Source organism: Chenopodium quinoa, unplaced genomic scaffold (genome assembly GCF_001683475.1).
Source record: "Chenopodium quinoa cultivar QQ74 unplaced genomic scaffold, ASM168347v1, whole genome shotgun sequence".
Classification (NCBI taxonomy): domain Eukaryota; kingdom Viridiplantae; phylum Streptophyta; class Magnoliopsida; order Caryophyllales; family Amaranthaceae; genus Chenopodium; species Chenopodium quinoa.
Window position 1 is genome coordinate 5,297,569 of NW_018743920.1, and position 19,270 is coordinate 5,316,838.

Consider the following 19,270-nt stretch of genomic DNA (forward strand, 5'->3'; position numbering starts at 1 on the left):
GTTGTTCGGCGTGTACTATCATTTTCCCTAGTTCATCCCCATCCCTCTCATAGTTGTAGGTAAAGCCGTGTGGATGGAATTGGGAAATTTTTAGTTGAGTTGGATCACTAGCTGGTTTTGCACAACTTCTCATGTGTCTACTTAAGTGTCTTGTCCAGGACTTGGATTGTGCCGAGTATATATTACCACATGTTTTACATTTTGCTCTTGTTTGGGCTTTATTTAGCAAAAAAATAATGTCATACATCACTTTTGCGGCTTTTGATATTTACCATGTAACTTTCGGTTAACCATTGCTCTTGTGTGTTTGGGAATTGGGTGTTTGTAGATTCGGGGATTTGTTGGTTAGTAGTAGAACCAGAGGCATTTAGGGTATCTTGTTGGCTACCTTGGTTAGAATAAAAATTTTGTGGGTCAAAGAAATTAGGTGGGAATTGACCGAATTGTGGAAATTAGTTTGGTGATGGAAATTGGTTTTGTGGAAATCCGGGCATATGATTCATGTTATAGGGTTAAAAACCGGAAGTACCATCGTGCCTAAATTGTTCAAGGCCTAGGGGGACGTACCGGGATTGGGGGGGGGGGGTAATTGGATTAGGTGTTCCCTAGAACTATTACCACGGACAAATCGGGCTTTCCTAGAGGATGATGGGTTGTTCATGTTTGGTGATGCCATAATTAACAATAATAACAATTTTAACGATAACAATAATAATAATAATTAATAACAACAATTATAACAATAACAATAATAATAATTAATAACGACAATTATAACAATAACAATAATAATAATTAATAACAATAATTATAACAATAATAATAACCTAATAAGTAATAACAATAATATTAACAACAATAATAAAGATTAGTTAGATCTTACAACCGTGCTTCAACGCTTTCCACTAATTACGATTATGAACTTTTAATTTTTTTTCGATATTAATAAATAATAATTAGAGAATATAAGAGAATAAGAGATTAAGAAAATTAGAGATTAAGAGAAGAGATGAGTTGAATTGTGATTTGGAAGTGAAGTGAAATTTGGTATTTATAGGCAAAGAGGGGAAAAGAGCCGTTAATGGCCATTAGAAAGAGGGGAAGAGCAACGACTTTAAGCAACAACGACTCTAATTATAGTCGTTATTGGCGTGCCAGGCTGAGCAGGCACGCGGGCCGTGCCTGACGGGCTAGCACGCGGGCCAAGAGGCGGGCTCGTGCCGGGCCGTGCTGGAAAATGGCAATTTCTGTCCGTGGCACGGCCCACGGCACGCCAGGCGACGACCATGCCAGGCCGGGCCAGCTGCCGGGCCGTGCCGTGCCACGTCGACTTTCGTGCCGTGCCGGGCCACCCGCAGGCCAACCCGGCCCGTGCCCAGCTTTAGTAATGACTCAATTCCTTGAGTGAGGGAATCTCAATTGGTGCCAGTGATGAATGAATCAAATACGAGACTAGTGCTGAGAGCAAAAGGTGTGACTGAGGGTGTGGAGAAGGAGGGGATGGGTGAAAGTAATGAGGGAGTTGTAGGTAAGGGGAACAATGAGGGGGCGAAGGGTATTATTCTGCCTTTGAATGATAATGGGAGGGAAGATATAGTGATGGGTGGGGGAAATAAAGAAATTTTGTTTGATTCATTGGATGATAGGTGTGTAGAAAGCAGGGGTATTGCTCATACTCTTACTGGAAGGTGTCCTACAAAGCTGAAAAAGTGGACAAAAAAAGTAGAAAAATTGAGAATAATTCAGAGAGTGACAGAATGATGCCTATGGAGACTAATAACCTGATGGGAGTGGGGGAAAGAGGAAATTTGGGAGTGAAAAGGAGTACGGTTTGAATGACTGTGATGATAATGCAGAGGGGAAAAGAGCAAATGTGAATGTAGTTGAATCGTCTGGAGACAGATTAAATCAAGTAGAGGGTGGTGGATTGAACCACACCCTCGAAGAGCAATGAAAATATTTAGCTGGAACGTCCGAGGGATGGGCAACCCTGAGACGGTTAAAGCTCTCCGAGAGTGGTGTTGGAGAGAGCGGCCCAATATTGTCTTCTTAATGGAGACAAAAATTGATGCTAGTAGTTTGGAGAGAGTAAGAAATATTTGTGGATCTATGGATGGTATTTGTCTAAGTAGTAACGGAAATTCGGGTGGTCTTGGTTTTTGGTGGAGAAATATAAATGTGAAGATTAACTCCTATTCTATACATCACATTACTGCTGACATTGGTGACCACAATGATGTTCCGATTTGGAGAGCTATTGGTGTTTATGGCTGGCCTGAAACTGAAAATAAACATCGTACATGGACTCTTATGACGAATATTAAATCGAGCAGCCCTCTTCTGTGTATTATGTTCGGGGATTTTAACGAAATTGTGAGCCATGGAGAAGAAGAGGGTGGTTCCCAAGGAGTGAAAGAGCTATGGATGTATTCCGTAATGCGATAGATGATTGTGGTATGAAAGACATGGGCTATAAAGGAAGTATTTTTACATGGCAAAAAGGTTCGAATCCGGGATTTTCAAACGTGAGAGACTTGATAGGTTCCTCAGTGACATAAACTGGTGTTCTATGTTTCCTGTTGTGGAGGTGCACCATTTACCACTATTTCAATCGTGTCACGCCCCATTGATTATGTCGGCTAGTAATTATTATGAAAGAGGGAGTAAAAAAAAGCAATTCAAGTTCGAAGCTCTATGGCTTTCAAGTAAGGAGTGTGGGAAGGTTGTAGCGGAGGCGTGGGTAGCGAGTATAGGACAGCAAGCTACTCACAGATTATCCAGTTGTGCGGAAAGTCTAACTTCTTGGGTTGCCAAATGTTTTGGTAAAGAAAAAGATAAAAGAGGTGGAAGGGAAATTGAAAGAGGCGCAAGATTGCTACCCTGATGCAGCAATGTTGGAGCTTTGTTCATCCTTGTCGAGTGAACTGAAAGAGCTACATCGAATGGACGAATCCTATTGGCACGCGAGGGCGAGAGCAAATGAACATCGAGATGGGGATAAGAACCTCTTATTTCCATCAAAAAGCAAGCCAAAGGAGGTCTTTTAACACCATCAATGGTTTAGTCGATGAGTATGGCGTGTGGAAAGATAAGAAAGAGGAGATTGAAAACATTGTTGAAAGCTATTTTTGCTCTCTTTCTCAACTGATTCCCCAAGTGAATTCGAGCAGGCTCTTAAGGGAATTGAAAAGGTGGTATCGAATGATATAAATGTCATGTTGAATGCGGAGCCGACTGGTGATGAATTAAAAGTGCCCTGTGTCAAATGCATCCAAATAAAGCCCCGGGACCCGACGGTATGCATGCTCTATTTTTTCAAAAAATTTGGCATATTGTTTGGAATGGTATTATCTGCTTTGTGAAAAATTGGTGGCATGGAAATATTAATCTGAATGTGGTAACTAAGGCTTGTGTTGTGCTAATTCCGAAATGTGATCACAATCCAAAACGTATGACGGAATTTAGACTAATAAGTTGTTGTAATGTCATATATAAAACTATTTCGAAGACTATGGCAAATAAATCAGAGTGCTTTTGTCCCTAAACGGTTGATTACGGATAATGCCTTAGTAGCTTTCGAAATATTCCATGTAGTGAAACGAAATGGTGATAGCAGAAATGGTTTAGTTGCTTTAAAATTGGATATGCGGAAGGCATATGATAGAGTGGAATGAATCTTTCTTGAACGGGTGATGTATAAGATGGGGTTTGGTGATGATCGGGTCCGTAGGGTCATGGACTGTTTATCGAGTGTATCCTTTGCCTTCAAAATCAATGGAAGGATTTCTGGTTCGGTTATTCCTTCTAGAGGGTTGAGGCAAGGTGACCCGATCTCTCCCTATTTATTTCTCATTGTTGCAGATGCTTTTTCTACTTTGATTAAAAAGGCGGCGAAGGAAAAGTAGATTCATGGGATGAAAATTTGCAATGGAGCCCCCCGAATTTCACATTTATTTTTTGTAGATGATATCATTCTGTTTGCTAAGGCTACGGTTAGAGAATGTTCAAAGATAGCTGAAATTATCATCAAGTATGAGCGAGCATCCTGGCAAAGTGTCAATCTTGATAAAACCGATGTAGTCTTCAGCAAGAGTGTTATTGAAGAACGGAGACAGGAAATTGTGAACATTTTGGGAGTGCACGAGGTTGAACGGCATGAGAAATATTTGTGCCTTCCTATGATCATCGGAAGATCCAAGAAAGTGATTTTTGCATTATTAAAGGAGAGAATATGGAGAAAGTTACAAGGTTGGAAGGAGAAGCTATTATCGAAGCCCGGGAAAGAGGTAATGATCAAAGCGGTAGCTCAAGCAATCCCGACATACATGATGAGCATTTTTAAAATTCCGGAGGGTTTAATCGATGAAATTCACTCTTTGTTAGCTCGGTTTTGGTGGGGTTCGACGGAATCATCTAAGAAGATGCATTGTCATAATTAGGATTCTTTATGTTTGCTGAAATATCTAGGGGGTATGGGTTTTAGAGACTTAAAGGTCTTTAATCAGGCTCTATTGGCGAAACAAATTTGGAGACTCCACACAAAACCAAACACCCTTACACACGCTATCCTTAAGGCAAAATATTTTAAGAATGGCTCGGTTCTTGAAGCATATGGCGGATATGACCCTAGCTATTCATGGAGAAGTCTTTGGGGCTCGAAATCACTCTTGCTTGAAGGGCTCAAATGGCGTGTGGGGAATGGGGTAAATATTCGAGTATGGCTGGATGCTTGGCTCCCTGGTGAACCCCCTACCGCTGTACCTGTACATGATATGAACTTCGATCCGGAGTTGAGAGTCTTAGAGCTGATCAATGAGGAATGCGGAGAGTGGAGAGGGGATTTATTGCAATCTCTTTTTTCTGTGCAGGACCGTAACCTCATTCTCCAATTGCCTATTTCTTATGCGATGCCGGAAGATAAGCTATTTTGGTGGCCTTCAAAGAATGGGGAATATACGGTGAAGTCGGGCTATTGGCTCGGTAGATTGGGTCATGTTGAGGGGGTTGCTAACACTTTATCTGAGAATGAAAGGGAGGCTTGGAAGCTGGTTTGGAATCTAGGCGGTCCACCTAAGCTTAGTCATTTCATATGGAAAACGTGCAAGGGGAGTATGCCCGTGAAACAAGAGCTACATCGTCGTCATATGTTAATGATGAGGTATGCAATTGTTGTGGTGCTGCTGTGGAATCTATTATGCATGTGTTGTTTGACTGTAATATTGCAAAGGAGGTGTGGGAACATAGCGATTATTCTCAACTTATCGAGGATGCACCATCTTTGTCTTTCTCAGCGAGATTGTTATGGATTGCACAGAAAATTTAGAAGCATCAACTCTGCCAATTCCTTGCTCTTGCGTGGGCTATTTGGTACTGCAGAAATAAACTAGTTCGTGAGAATGGGACACTCACTCCGGTTTATGTTACAACCGTTTTCTCTAGGCTTGTTCTTGACTATGGCATTTACGCTAAAAAAGTGTTCAATAAATCCTCAAGCCCGAACTTTATCTCGGCATCTTCTTGGACCTACCCCCCCTGATGGACTTGTTAAACTCAATGTGGATGCTCACATTGTTCAGGGCGTATATGTTAGTCTTGGGGTGGTTGCGAGGGATGATAGGGGTAAGATCTTACTAGCTGCAGTTCGAAGGTATGAAGGGGAGTGGGATGTGGAGATGGCTGAAGTGAGATTTGGTATGAATTTGGCTCGTAGGTATGGCTTCAAGAAAATCTGGTTGGAGGGAGATGCTGCTAATGTGGTCAGCAAAGTGGAATGTCACGCAAAGGGTTACTCTCCTCTTTGGCTTCTCTATGATGATATTACTTCTCTAGCTAATGATTTTGATGTTTTTATTATCTCTCATGTTAAACGAGTAGGCAACTCGGTAGCCCATTTAGTAGCGAGATGGAATACCAAAGGTAGTGCGGAACTTGTATGTATGAATTCTTTCCCCCAAAGTCTCTTAACTTTGGTGGAGCTTGATTTGCCTAATAAGCCTACTAACTCGTTTCCCCCAAAAAAAAAAAAAAAAAGCTTTAATTTGTAAAAATCAGTAATTTTTTTTTAAAAAAAAAATCAACAACTTTTAAGAACACATATATTAGAAATTTAGTAATAACAGTTTAATTTAATTAATTTTAATTTAGCAAAAATAAGAGGAAGAAAATATGACCTCAAATATTAAAAAAATTGGGGAAATTCTCTTTGGTGAATTCCAACTTTTTAATTTTCTAAGTGGTAAACGTTTTAAAATTTTATTATCAATGGTAAACCTAAATTTTTTATATTAAGTCAACTATAAAATTAATGATAAATTTTAACTAGATATTTAACCATAGTTAGTTAGTTTTTTTTTTTTTTTTTTTTTTTTTTTGGTTTTTTTTGTAAGTGACACGTGTCACAAGTGAATTGGCTAAAACAATTTATAAACAAAAAAAAAAAAAATCGATCCAAACCCCAAAACCACCAGCCACCGGCCACCTCTAATCCCGACCACCAGCCGATCCCTAAAAACCGCCTAACTGCCTAATCCCCTCCGCCGGTTTCCTCCTCCCCATGCCGGTGTTGCGATCCTCCACCATCCCTCTTTATTCCTGACGACATTGCTCAATCGACAACCCCCTACCTCCCTTGAAACCTCTCCCTCCTCTCGAAAATCCTTTAAAACCACCTCCCCCACTGCTGAAAACCCCTCCCCCACCATCGAAAACCCTAGCCGCTAGGGTTTCGGGGTGGTGGGAGGAAAGATTTGGGGTTTTGGTAGTGGGGAGGGGTTTCGTTGGTGGTTTCGTGGGGGGAATGGAAGGGTGTTTCGGGGAGAGAGGAAAACGACGACGCTAGGGAGTGGGGGAAGCGTGGCGGGTCGGCGAGAGTGGGGCGGCAGGTTGGCAGTGCGGTGGAGGTTAGGGTGGGTGAAGGGGAGGTTGAGTGGTGGTTTTGTGATTTTTGGGTTTTGGGGTTTTGGAATGGGGGAAAGGGAGAATGATGGGGTTGCCGACCGCGAGGGATGGGTAGGTCGCCGATTTCTGGCCGCCGAGAGGGGGCTGGGCAGTGGGTTGAGGGATGGGTTGGTTTTTTTTTATTTTTTATTTTTTTTATATATAATTAAAAAATAAAAAACTAACTATAATTAAGGAAATAACACTTATCAATGGTAATTAATAATTTAGGTTTATGATTGATAATAAAATTTTAAAACATTTACTACTCAGAAAATTAAAAAGCTGAAGTTCACCAAAAAGAATTTCCTAAAAAAATTCAGTAAAATAGAGTGTCCAATGTCAATATGTGACATTATTATTGACATTATTGACGTAAATCGGTAAATACGAGTATTATTGTTCCATTGATTTTAGCCAAGGACTCTTCAATTTGACGAAACGTTCACTCTCTATCACGTTTATTATTTGTCAAAAAGTATAACGTTGAGTCGTTGAGCACTCCAGCCTTTCTTCTCTCTCATCTGATCTTCCCAAACCCTAAATTGACGAACTACAATTATAGAAATCAGGATTTTTTCCTATATTTTTTGATTTCTTCTGATTTCTTTCCATATCTGATTATTTTTTCCAGTTATAAAACCAAGATTTTGATGCTGTTTTTCCTATTCAATTGCAAGTAATGCCACTTCTATAGCAGGTACTTTAATTTTCTCTCTCTTTATTTTTCAGTTCTAGCAGATGAAATCTTGTTTTGATGATTAAATTGGGTGAATTTCTTGTTGTTATACTTTAAAATTGAATGAAATTGACTAGAATTGAATTGATTTGATCATTTTTTTGAATTTGTCAATGGTATGGGATTATGCATTGCTTGTAATTATACTTCTATAGCAGGTACTTTGATTTTCAGCGGTAGCAGATTAAATCTTGTTTTTATGATTTAATTGGGTGAATGTCATGTTGTTATACTGAAAAATTGAATGAAATTAAGTAGAATTGAATTGAATTGATTTGATCATGTTTTTGGATTAGTCAATGGTGTGAGATTATACATTGCTTGTAATTTTACTTTCAGACTGATGGAGATGGGCTGCTGTGGGTGCTTTGGGTTCTCGAGAAGGCAAAAATTGATTGCAAGGCCGAAGTTTCGAATTGATGGGTTTACGACTGTTACTTCTCGTAAACCTTTGCTAGATGATGCAGAAGATGATGATGATGATGATGTTGATATTGATGTTGATGATAATGGTTCTTATAATGGGGAAGATACTAGTATGACACAAGGCTATGATGAAACTGAGGTGACTAGTGGGGCGCAACGAGCTGAAGAGATTATTAATTGTAAGATTAGAAATGGGTTGATTTGTAGGCAATTTGAGGTCAAAGAAACTTGCAAACTCGTGCGTTCGGAGGTGAGCAATATGAGAGTGATACTGCATTTAGGATAGCTTATAGTTGTTGTTGTTGTTGTTGTTGTTGTATGGAGTTTAAATTTGCTGCAACTTATATGCTTGATGCTTTGTGGTTTATTTGTTGAATATTCATTTTGGTTTGTTGTAAGGTTTTTATACTTGGTGATGATAATATTGTGAGCACTGTTGTTTAAAATTGTCATGCAAAGATGCAATCTTGAAAATGTTGAATCCATTCTGGTGTGATTTTTTGTTATCCTTGTCAAATGCAAGTCAATTTCTGATTGTCTCGATGGCTGCCTTATTTTAATTTTATTTATTTATTTATTGTTTTTGGCTGTTCAACAAGATAATAATTCCTGTTATGTATCACTAGGATGAACTTGGGATCAAGAAGATAAACGAGTATATTCGTGAATTTAAAATTGGGTCTGGAAGTTACGCAAAAGTGGTAAGATTTTGCAAATACACTCCTGATTGATGATGATGTGATTTGATTTCTCTCTGATGTGTAGCTTGTAATATGACAGGTTCTTTACCGAAACAGCATTGATGGAAATCATTATGCAATAAAGGTTGTTTTTTTTTTTTTTTTTTTTTTTTTTTTTTTGTAGCACCATTTTTCCTTGCATGCATATGTTAGAATACACATCATTATCATGCTTTGTCGGCATTCGTTAATTATGTTTATGTGAATTTACAGAATTCAAAACTTGCATACAATCAGGGTGTTTTTTTCTAAGAGCCTAAGAGGCCAATCTCTTTTTTATCAGAAAAATAAAAACCTGCTGATAGTGTACTTCTTATATTCATTTGGCACTTCAGTGTTGCCTTGTTTCTTGTTGATGTAATCAGACTTTTACTTCTTTATTCAAGAAGTAACTTATGGTGATTGGATGTCTACTTGTATGCCTTGCCAATAGTTTGTATTGTATATTGTGTTTTTTCTCCATGACGCTGTTTGAGTTTCTAAAAAGATGAAATGTCATTATGATTTTGTATTTGTTTGTCAATTTCTGTAAGACTTAAATGACTGTAAACTTTTGCCAGTGGATTAACAATGCACAAGAACACATGCAATGTACACTCCAGGATTTCTGGATTGGGAACTTTTTTAATAGTTTGGTGATTGGGAACTTTGCATTTCAATTTCTGGATATTTTATAACCTGGTTAACCTTTTTTGTTGATAAAGTGATAATATTCTAGAAAAATTGCCATGCAGTATGATACATGCAAGGTATTCTCCAAAGGATCAGAGCATCTTTAGGGAAAGTTGATAGCCATAAAATTCATTTCCAATAATGTCAACTGATGCATGATATGGAAGTAAAATTTAATATCCTCAACAAATTATTATGGGGGTGGGTTAGGGTATGCTAGATAGAAACTCACATTTTGGCAAACACTTGTCTTAAAAGCCTGCAACAAGACCTACACTAGTTTTCGGGTAATGAAGTTTCAGAAAGAATCTTGTTTGTATATGCTGCTACGTCTTTTATTGGAATAGGACTTGGACATATATGTGGCTAAATATTTTCTGAAATAAAATCTTAATGTCACGGTTAGCATAATTTCTTCCCACCTAATATAGACCAGCTAATTGTACTATGATTTCTCTAATTGTTTTTACCTTATTTGCACGTGAAAATAAATGAAATATATCTTCTTTTGTCAAGTTTTATTAGCTTTTACATTACTCTATGGTGTTGTTGTACGACTCTGCATTATGTGTGTTTACATCGCTTTATGTCATTCCTCTTTAAGCTTGCTAATTCCAAATGTCTCACTTATATTGGGATATATCTGGTACTTTGCTATGTAGGCATTTCACAAGTCCCATTTGTTGAAGCAACGAGTTGCACCTTCTGAGACTGCTATGACAGATGTTCTTCGGGAGGTATGTACTATGTCCAAATTTGTTTATTGTACTAAAATTAACGCTTTGCATCCTATTTAGCATAGTACTGAATTTCTTAAAGCTTTTATATTTTTTTTAGTAAAATATTGCTGCTTGACTAATTTTTTGTAAGCTTTAAACTCACTCTTCAGGTTTAAGTTTTTCATAAAAGTGCTTGACTTTATAATCTTTGAGCTGGACATCTGGAAGTTTATGTCAAGTATAACCATTATGTTGAGCGCAACAATTTGTTTTAGATTTTAAGTCTAAGAAGAACCATAGCTTGTCAAGGCTTATTTTTGAGAGGCAATGACAAATTCTATCTAAATTCTTGACTAAGATGATTATATAGTATATTGGAGATTGCTTATTTTCGACTGATTTGGGCTTATTGTCTAATTGTTGATCTAAGTTAATCCTGGCAGTTTTTACTGTAAAAATTGTTCGGCAGTGCATATCAGCCGTTCATTGCAATGTTTGAATTTTATATTTAATGACTTGCAGGTACTGATAATGAAAATAGTGAGCCATCCCAACATAGTTAATCTTATTGAGGTGATAAATGACCCAGACACAGATCATTTCTATATGGGTATTACTGCACTACCTTTTTGTTTTACTTCACTTTATCGCATTCCATGCCTGAATTTATAAATGCAGGATGCTAAATGGGACCTGGATTTAACTTTTTCATTCTTTTAGTGATTTTCTGTAATGGGCTCCATAATTTATCTATAATTTTCTCAATTCAGTTCTTGAGTACGTTGAAGGCAAATGGGATTGCGAGGGTGCTGGGCCACCTGGTGGCTTAGGGGAAGCTATAGCGAGAAAGTACTTGCGAGATATTGTTTCTGGGCTGATGTATCTTCATTCACATGTAAGGTCACTTTAGTGCCATTTCTAAACTTTGTTGGCCCAGGCTCCGCGTTTTCTATTTCCAAAAGAACTGTTTCCTGCTTTACAATAAGACAGATGTGCACGTCTTATTTTTAATTTTGCAATATAATTTGAAGCAGTAGAAAATAAGATCAATCCATTAGAAACACAAGTCTATGAACTATGATAGATACCTCTAGAAGCACTGAGAAGTGAGACAAGAGTATAACAGCTGACCAAGATTTGTGTAATTTATTTACAATTGTATTTAAAATAGTTTTCCATAAATAAATGCAGGAATAAGGAGACAGGTGGAATTGACAGCTAATTTTCATGCATAACTAGTTCTGTTATTCCGCACATGTATTTTTTGGGAGAGGTCTTTTGGTTATACCCTTTTTCTTCATCGAGGCATATTTTTGCTAAAAGGAGTATATGAGACAATGATTTTAGCCTAGAGAGACTTATAATTTCTCTAATTCTGTGTTTGAGGCATTCTGTGTTAAACCTTCTTTTTCATTTGGTGATTGGCATTTACTGAGTCTTAGTGGTTTTGTTTTCTTTGAGCAACAGAATATAGTACACATGGACATAAAGCCTCAAAATCTTTTGGTTTCGCGTAATGGCACTGTCAAGATTGCAGACTTCAGTGTCAGCCAAGTATTTGAGGTAACAGAATTGTATCTCATAATGTAAAAATTCAATTTCATTTTGCTCTTGAAAACTTATCTATGTGATGAGTTCCATAAAAAAATTGTGCCCGAGGATACAAATTATAATTTTATTATGATTATGTTTTTTGTGCTATTATATTGTAGCATTTGTAGAGAGATTAGATGTTAACATCTAGATGCAGTGGACAGAAGATATGGGAAGGAAAGCTAATATGTTCAGTCTTTTCAATGATAATTGTGCCTTAGGAAGATTATTCTCAGAACTTCTATGCATGTTATTTAACTTTCTGTAATAAATTCAACATCCCCCTTTCCTTTTTTTGCGGGGTGTGGGGTGGAGCAGTTCACATTGAGTACACTGTCAATTATGAATATGGTTTTTCTGCTGAAAAATAAAATTTTAACTACAAACAAAGAATCCTTAAACTATCTATAATTAAGTTTTACATTTCTTTCCATTTTATTTTATTTTTTAAGTATTACATCCTCCCTTGTGATTATAAGTCTAGGACTGAGTCTACCATAGAACTTTCTTCTATGGATGTTGGATTTGGTTTACACAACATTTTAAAACCAATTAATAAAGCATAAGCTGCCTGTATCCAGTGAAATAAATGGAATTTTCTTTCTCCTCATTGTGGGGAACAGCTTAATGCTAATAGATTCCAATGGGATCATAGATTTAGGAAGGAGTCTTCCATAGATAGAAATTCATTGCAATGGACTGCAGACTTCGTCTATATACATACTTTAAGTGAATATTTAAACGCATAAGTTACCCACATCCAGAGCAACGCGAACAAGCTACTCCATATCAAGTTCTTTATTCCTTATTTATCCAAAATCAGAGTAAAGTAAATGCTAAAATTTGCCATTATGTAGCATTTATAGGAGTCCTTATTGGGCAGCTTTGCTTTTTTGGGTTGTAAAGGGTTGGATTATGTCTCATTTTAGTGTTATGTAGCTCTTATCTACTTGAAGTAGTTGGCGAATTGTTGTCTTCAAATTAAGGGTTAATCAGGAACAACTGCTTTGCATATTTATGGTTAAGGCAAATGCAGCCTCTTCACAATTTTATGAGTAAGGCCATGTCTTAACCCCCTAGCCCTCACCTTGTTGTAAGTGGGAGCCTCATTAGAAGCGTAAGGGTTATTGTGTGATATTTTATGCTCCAAAAGTTTTACTCAGAAATTACTATTCTTCATCTCTTCAAGTAGCTACTAATTAGGGGTGTTAGAGTAATGGTGTGGTATGTTATTCTTCCAAGTTTGGCACAAGAAAATACAATTCTTTCATTTCTTTTAGCATCTACTACCTGCATTTGTTGCATTATGAGGATACGCTGAAGAATGAATTTCTTAAACTGATTGGTTATACATAGGATGAAATCCTTAGGTCTTGCACCGTGGAGGTTCAATCAATCAATCAAAGCCTTAATCCCATAAAAGGGGTCGGCTACATGAACCAAAAGTGATTATGCATATAGCCATCCACAAAAATCTTCCTCCTCCATCCCTTACAATCAAATACCTCATTCTCAGTGGAGGTTCACTGTTTGAAAACAAATACAAGTTGGACAAAATGGCTCTGCAATGAATTTGTTTAGTCACTTTAGTGGTGTTGCCAATGGCTTTGAATAGAAGTGCTTAGTAACCCATAGTATGTTTCGTATATTCTAGAGCAAGTGATGCATGCGTAACTTATGCTGTGCATTTGGTTAGACTTTTATGAGTTGGAGAAATTGAAATTTAGACATTGCTGATTATGATAGTAGAAACTGTAATGTGTCAAAGGGTATGTGCTGAATTAAACTGCAATTACCTTTACTAGTATGAATAAGAAACTGTGATAATCACCCAATGCTCTAAACTTGTTCAATTTTGCCAGAGAGTGTGACCGTTATGTTGTGGATGTTCTCACCTTTCGCTGGATGAGGATTATTGGATTTAGTTATACCTTTCAGTTTTAGCCTCTGGTTTCAGGAGTTTGAGAGACTCAAGTTGCTGTTTGTGTAGTTGAAAAATCTTAAAGGCATGCAAGAATTAATGGCGTCTTTTAATCCGTGGAATTTCTGTGTTATTACATGGTAATTGTATGCTGCTGAGACCCCCTAATTTTTTTTGTTCACCGCGCATGAAAGGAGCTCTGTAGTTTCTGCTCAGCTTGTTGGCATCTATTTTCTGTCAATAGGCTCTTTTCAAGTGAAGCTGTTTGAATTTAATGCATAGGAAAGACTCTTTTGTTCCTTCTTTTGTTTGTATAAATCTTTTGCACTTAGGGTATGTGGCAATGGGCTGGATTGTAATCTTGCTTGATTTGTCAGCATTCACAATAACGAACTCAACCAGGAGATGAGTGCTGAATGCCATAAACTCAAGATAGATTTACATTCTATCAGAGTGCTTTTGATTTTTCAACGGTGTATTTCTTTCTTCTCATGCCTGATGTTTTTCCCTTTATTTCTATCATCATATCTGCAGGAAGATAATGATGAGCTTCGCCGCTCTCCTGGGACACCTGTTATAACTGCCCCTGAGTGTTGTTTAGGTTAGTATAGTGCTGCAAATGACCCTCCACGATAGTTTTTTCAGTATGGGTGACTGTTGAAATATTCCTTCATGGTCTTCATCCTTGGGGATTTTGTGTCAAACAGGTCTTACTTATCGTGGCAAAGCTGCTGATACATGGGCTGTGGGTATCACCTTGTACTGTATGATAATGGGCAAGTTTCCCTTTATCGGAGAGACACTACAAGAAACCTATGACAAGGTGCTTTGGTTTCTCATCCACTATCAGCTACATGCTTTAAAATTAGTATTTAATGTTCAGGGTTTGTTTCTTTTCTATTCTGACAACTGTTTTGATGCCCCAGATTGTTAATGATCCCATTGATCTCCCAGAAAATATTAATCCTCAACTCAGGAATTTGTTAGAGGGGCTCCTGTGCAAAGGTGAGTGAACTGTTACAATTCCATTTATTAATTAGCTCACCTTTGTACAATGTTAGTTTACATGTCTTGTGAGAATTTTTGGCATTTTAGCACACCAATTTTTTTTTTGGGACTAAGGCTTTGTTGTTGTTGGGGTATAGAGGGGTTGAAAATGTTGCTCTTTTTTTAATTTGCATCTGCAAGTTACTAGTTACTACAGCTCGATTAATATTATTAACCCTAGTGCTTTATTCTTGAGCATTCTGATCTCTTCTTTTTAGTGTTCTAAATATTCTTAATTGATGCTGGCTTGTTCAGGCTGGGAATTCCTATACTATACTGTTTTCAGTGCTTGACAGTAGTGAAATCAATAAGTTGAGTTGTCTCTTTTGGGTAATCGGACCGGTTGATGATGTTTACATACCTGTATAGATTAATAGGGGGTTGAAAATGTTGCTCTCTTTTTTAATTTGCATCTACACAAGTTACTACAACTCGAAGTTTTATTATTAAGTCTGGTGCTTTACTCTTGAGCATTCTGATCTCTTCTTTTTTAGTGTTCTAAATTTTTTTAATTGATGCTTGCTTGTTCAGGCTGAGGAATTTTCTATATTATACTGTTTTCAGTGTTTGACAGTAATGAAGTCAATAATTTGAGTTGGCTCTTTTGGGTAATCGGACCCGTTGATGATATGTTAATACCTGTATAGATTCTAAATACAATCTATCCTCACTAAAAATAATCCTTTTTTTGACAGATCCTGATCAACGGCTGACGTTAAATATGGTCGCTGAGCATCCGTGGGTTATTGGGGAAGAGGGTCTACTTCCTGAGTTTTTGTGCTGGTGCAAGCAAAATAGCACGCAGAAGAATTTGCGTGATGAGGATACAGAAGTACTTGCATGAGGCTTGGAGATAGCAGAAAAGGGGAGGTTAATGTTTTGACTAACCCATTATTGTACTTTGCGGACAGTTTTGTGTTTTCTATACACTTCTTTGGCCATGTCCATATTTGTTTTTCATCGATGGTGTTTTATGTATGTTGTACCGCAGCAAATGCTAGGAACTGTATTAGTGATGCTAACATCAGGCATAAGAGGAAAAGGAGAAATTAGAAGTTTGGCGGAAAGAGAGAAGGGGGAGGAGGGAGTTTTGAGTCCCTTTTTCTGCAAAGAAAAGGGTTTTTATTTTTTTACATTGATGAGAGACCACAAAAATATTTATGCAATTTAAAGAATGCCTTTTACTTTTTTTCTCCCTGTAAATCATCTACCTTAATGTTTTACATTTTTTTTTTTAAAAATATACAAGTACAAGAAAGTTATCTTTTTTTTCGTCCTTAGGCAAGGGTCATGGCCTGCCTGGGGGTGAATAACAACATGATGGTGTGCTTTCGGGAATGGTACAAGCAAATTTGTAATTGATGTATATTCACTAGCAATTTGAACATAGAATAAAACCAGCTATAAGTCAAATAATTTAATACAACTTAATTGATCATAAAATAAATTTTCATCCTTTCTCTGAGGTTCTGGTTGATTCTCAAAATGTCATGAATTGGTTCGCCATCATCCTTGACCTTTGCCCTTCTTCTCCATTAACTCTCTGAGTTGCTGCTTCCAGTCTGAAACCTTCTCCTCTCCGTTGACTACCTATGATAGCAATGGTGGTGGAGCCAGAAAAGTTTTATTGGAATGTGCCATACGTGTACAACAATTAACAACTGTATTAAGAGGAAATTGAACCAATTGTGTATATCATGATTTGTTTGACTGACCTCAACTATGAAGCCATTCTCCGGTAGTAAACTGAGTGCCTCGACACATACAAACGCGGCATCTTCCTTGCCGAGACTTCCCTTTGTTGCACTACCCTGTCAACAACTCAATGATTATCTTTTCCTCTAGATGGATAGTAATATCTTTTCTGGCATGAAAAAACTGTATGCAGTGTAAGATTGTCTGTTTACCTCTTGAAAGCTAAATCCTTGTGTTCCGCCTGGAGTATTTTGCAGAGAGCCAGTTCTGATAATAGTATAGGGGATTCCTGAAGCCATAAGGGTTGATTCATCTTGTTCAGCCAACTTTTTTGCGTTGCTTGTCATAAGAGCTTGAATGCCATCAGCACCTTCGTACACAGATAACTGCAATCTAGTCAAACAAAAATGACATAAAAAGGGCTTCTTCTCCATGATACTTGGGAGCATGTAACTTCAGATAGCGTAGCGTTGTAGCAGAAATCCAGAATACTTCAGAGTTTTGTTCGAGTTCGAGTTCAATTCTATGTGAATTGGTAGTTAGAGTTTCTGACAATTTACAGGGCTACATAGTTCAGAATGAAATATGTACCTGAGATAAGAGAACAACATGTTGGACTCCTTGCAAGTTCCCAACTTTGGACAGGAAACCTTCCTGCATAAGAATCAGCAGGCTTAGAATCTGCTTTACTGGATTAAAAGGCAACCAAGAAGACATAGGTCTAGTGTACATACAGTTGGGCATATAATCGCACGAACTCCCTTCAAGGCCTTCTTTAAAAAGGCGGTATTAGTTGCATCTCCAGCCAATGACTTTCCGCGAAACCACCACAAATTATGTTAAAAGGTAGATACAACTTCAGAAGAATTGTGATGCCAAACTGACAGGCATACAAGAAGATCTAGATAGTATACCTCGATGTAGGTTCCAAAGGCTTCAAGAGCAGCACGCCTATCTTTAACCAGTGCTTTCACTCGAGTCCGTTTTACAATTAAGGATAAAATCACCATCTATATAGTAAGCTAGAAATCAAGAGGTTCAGTATTCATCCATCCCAAACTAAGCTAAATTAAAGATATACGCAGCCAGTCTGAGCGATAAGAACTTAACTTAAAGTACATTACAAAGACTATGATGTTAATAGACAGTCACATATTAGGACTAAAGATTATGGAGTGAAGGTTAGCATTTGTTACATCATACCTGGCCGATTTCGCTATCGCCATCAGTTACTAGAACAGCATCTCTGGCCTCTTCTACCTCTGTTTCAGGTAAAACATCAAGATAATAGTCTTAATACAAGTTTTAAGGAATAGTTCAAAGCAAGTTAATTAGCAATTTAATACAAAGTATAATATACCAGCATCATCACCCTCATCTTCTGCTATTGATCCATCCTTTGGGAGGAGATCAGGTGCTCCATACCATTTTCTTAATTTAGGCCCACCTGCATAAAATGAAGTTTGAACATCATAATAAAATCACACAAGTTTAGTTGTTACGTTACTAGTTCAAATAACGCTATCAACGTGACTATAAAACCCCGGACTTAGCTTATACCTTCAATATAGTCGAGAATTTGATCGAAGAAGCCGGGTTTCTTGCTGGCATTGCAAAGCCAAAGAGAAGTTTTATGAATTAAATTGTAAGAAACAGAAGTTTTAGTTGGATTTCGTGGGAAAAATGAGGGAGTAGAAGAGCCGTAGAGAGAAAAAGTTGAGGGGATAACACGAGCCATTAACTTGGATTTTGGATAAACACCAGTTTTTCTTGATATCTGTTTGTTGGAAGTCATTTCTTTTTTCCCCCAAATTTTATGGTGGTTGGGAGAATCCCACTTTTCTATTTTTTTAAATTATTGTTTTTTCAAAATATTAGTTGTTGCACATTGAAAGGTCTTTTAAATTGTCTTATTAGATTTGTTGTATACTTATATTGAGATAAAAAAAATGGCAATTTTTTATCATCTTCCTTGGCATGAAATAAGATTCATATAAATTAATCAATTACAGTAATTTTTTTAATCCTATCACAAATTCACAATACAAAGGGTGATTTGGTTATTTTCATTTCTTCATATGAAAATATTTGAACCATGATTAAATAATGACGATGGTTTACTTCTCAATATTTTAGGAGAAATTTCAAGTTAATTTTTGAGATAAAGTAGTAAATATATCTCTTCTCACAATTTAATGTTTTTCTTTAATTTTTAAAGTAATAAATTTATTTTAATAAAATAACACGGAAACAAAAGTATAAAATTGTGAGATGAGATAAACTTGGATGATAATCTTGGAGATTAACTTGGGTAGGTTCATGTTTTAGTATCCTCTTATACACGAGATACTTGTGAAGTATTTTATCTCCCACAATCAACAAAAAAAATAACGTTTTACACCTTTTACGAAATGAAGTTACATGTGATAAAAACTATGTAAAATGTACACTTCCTTTGTTCAACCAAACGACACAGATTAATGCATTTTATTATCAATAACTTGTCATTATGACAATCTCCAATTCTCCATCACACTTTATCCATCTATTATGATCTCAAAAATCACCACCTTCCCTAATTTAAGAAGCAATACTGTAGTAATTACAAACACTTTGGGCCAAAAGTCCATAAACCCATTACAACTCACAAAGTCACCAGTTCACAACTACTAGAATCAAATTTACATTTGGCAACAAATAATTTTGGCTCCCAAAAAAAGCAAAAAAAGTAAAAAAAAATTCACAATATCTCGGAATTTACACCAAATTAATTAAATCCAGC

At 37.0% G+C, this 19,270-nt stretch overlaps 3 protein-coding genes across 4 annotated transcripts; 2 read left to right on the plus strand and 1 right to left on the minus strand.

Annotated features, from left to right (window-relative positions):
• Positions 1–3,701: 3,701 nt before the first annotated feature.
• On the plus strand, positions 3,702–5,886 carry LOC110688556. Its single transcript, XM_021865324.1, has 6 exons — positions 3,702–3,822; positions 3,964–4,353; positions 4,468–5,158; positions 5,377–5,473; positions 5,577–5,756; positions 5,875–5,886. The coding sequence occupies exons 1-6, from the start codon at positions 3,702–3,704 to the stop codon at positions 5,884–5,886; spliced, it is 1,491 nt and encodes a 496-aa protein (XP_021721016.1).
• A 1,330-nt stretch (positions 5,887–7,216) lies between these two features.
• LOC110688097 (serine/threonine-protein kinase GRIK1-like) lies at positions 7,217–15,986 on the plus strand. Its single transcript, XM_021864777.1, has 12 exons — positions 7,217–7,636; positions 8,015–8,351; positions 8,728–8,802; positions 8,882–8,926; positions 10,176–10,250; positions 10,755–10,842; positions 11,003–11,127; positions 11,700–11,795; positions 14,281–14,347; positions 14,454–14,569; positions 14,673–14,751; positions 15,489–15,986. The coding sequence occupies exons 2-12, from the start codon at positions 8,019–8,021 to the stop codon at positions 15,635–15,637; spliced, it is 1,248 nt and encodes a 415-aa protein (XP_021720469.1). The 5' UTR covers positions 7,217–7,636; positions 8,015–8,018; the 3' UTR covers positions 15,638–15,986.
• Positions 15,987–16,131: 145 nt separating this feature from the next.
• On the minus strand, positions 16,132–18,448 carry LOC110688098. 2 transcript variants are annotated; one of them, XM_021864780.1, is made up of 9 exons: positions 18,049–18,448; positions 17,849–17,935; positions 17,692–17,750; positions 17,403–17,498; positions 17,223–17,300; positions 17,080–17,142; positions 16,701–16,874; positions 16,509–16,599; positions 16,132–16,383 (listed from the first exon to the last, which is right to left on the minus strand). In XM_021864780.1, the coding sequence occupies exons 1-8, from the start codon at positions 18,281–18,283 to the stop codon at positions 16,510–16,512; spliced, it is 882 nt and encodes a 293-aa protein (XP_021720472.1). In that variant the 5' UTR covers positions 18,284–18,448; the 3' UTR covers positions 16,132–16,383; position 16,509. The 2 variants fall into 2 exon arrangements, with proteins under 2 accessions (XP_021720472.1, XP_021720470.1); XM_021864778.1 differs by having other exon boundaries at positions 16,509–16,604; positions 18,049–18,439.
• Between the last annotated feature and the right edge of the window lie 822 nt (positions 18,449–19,270).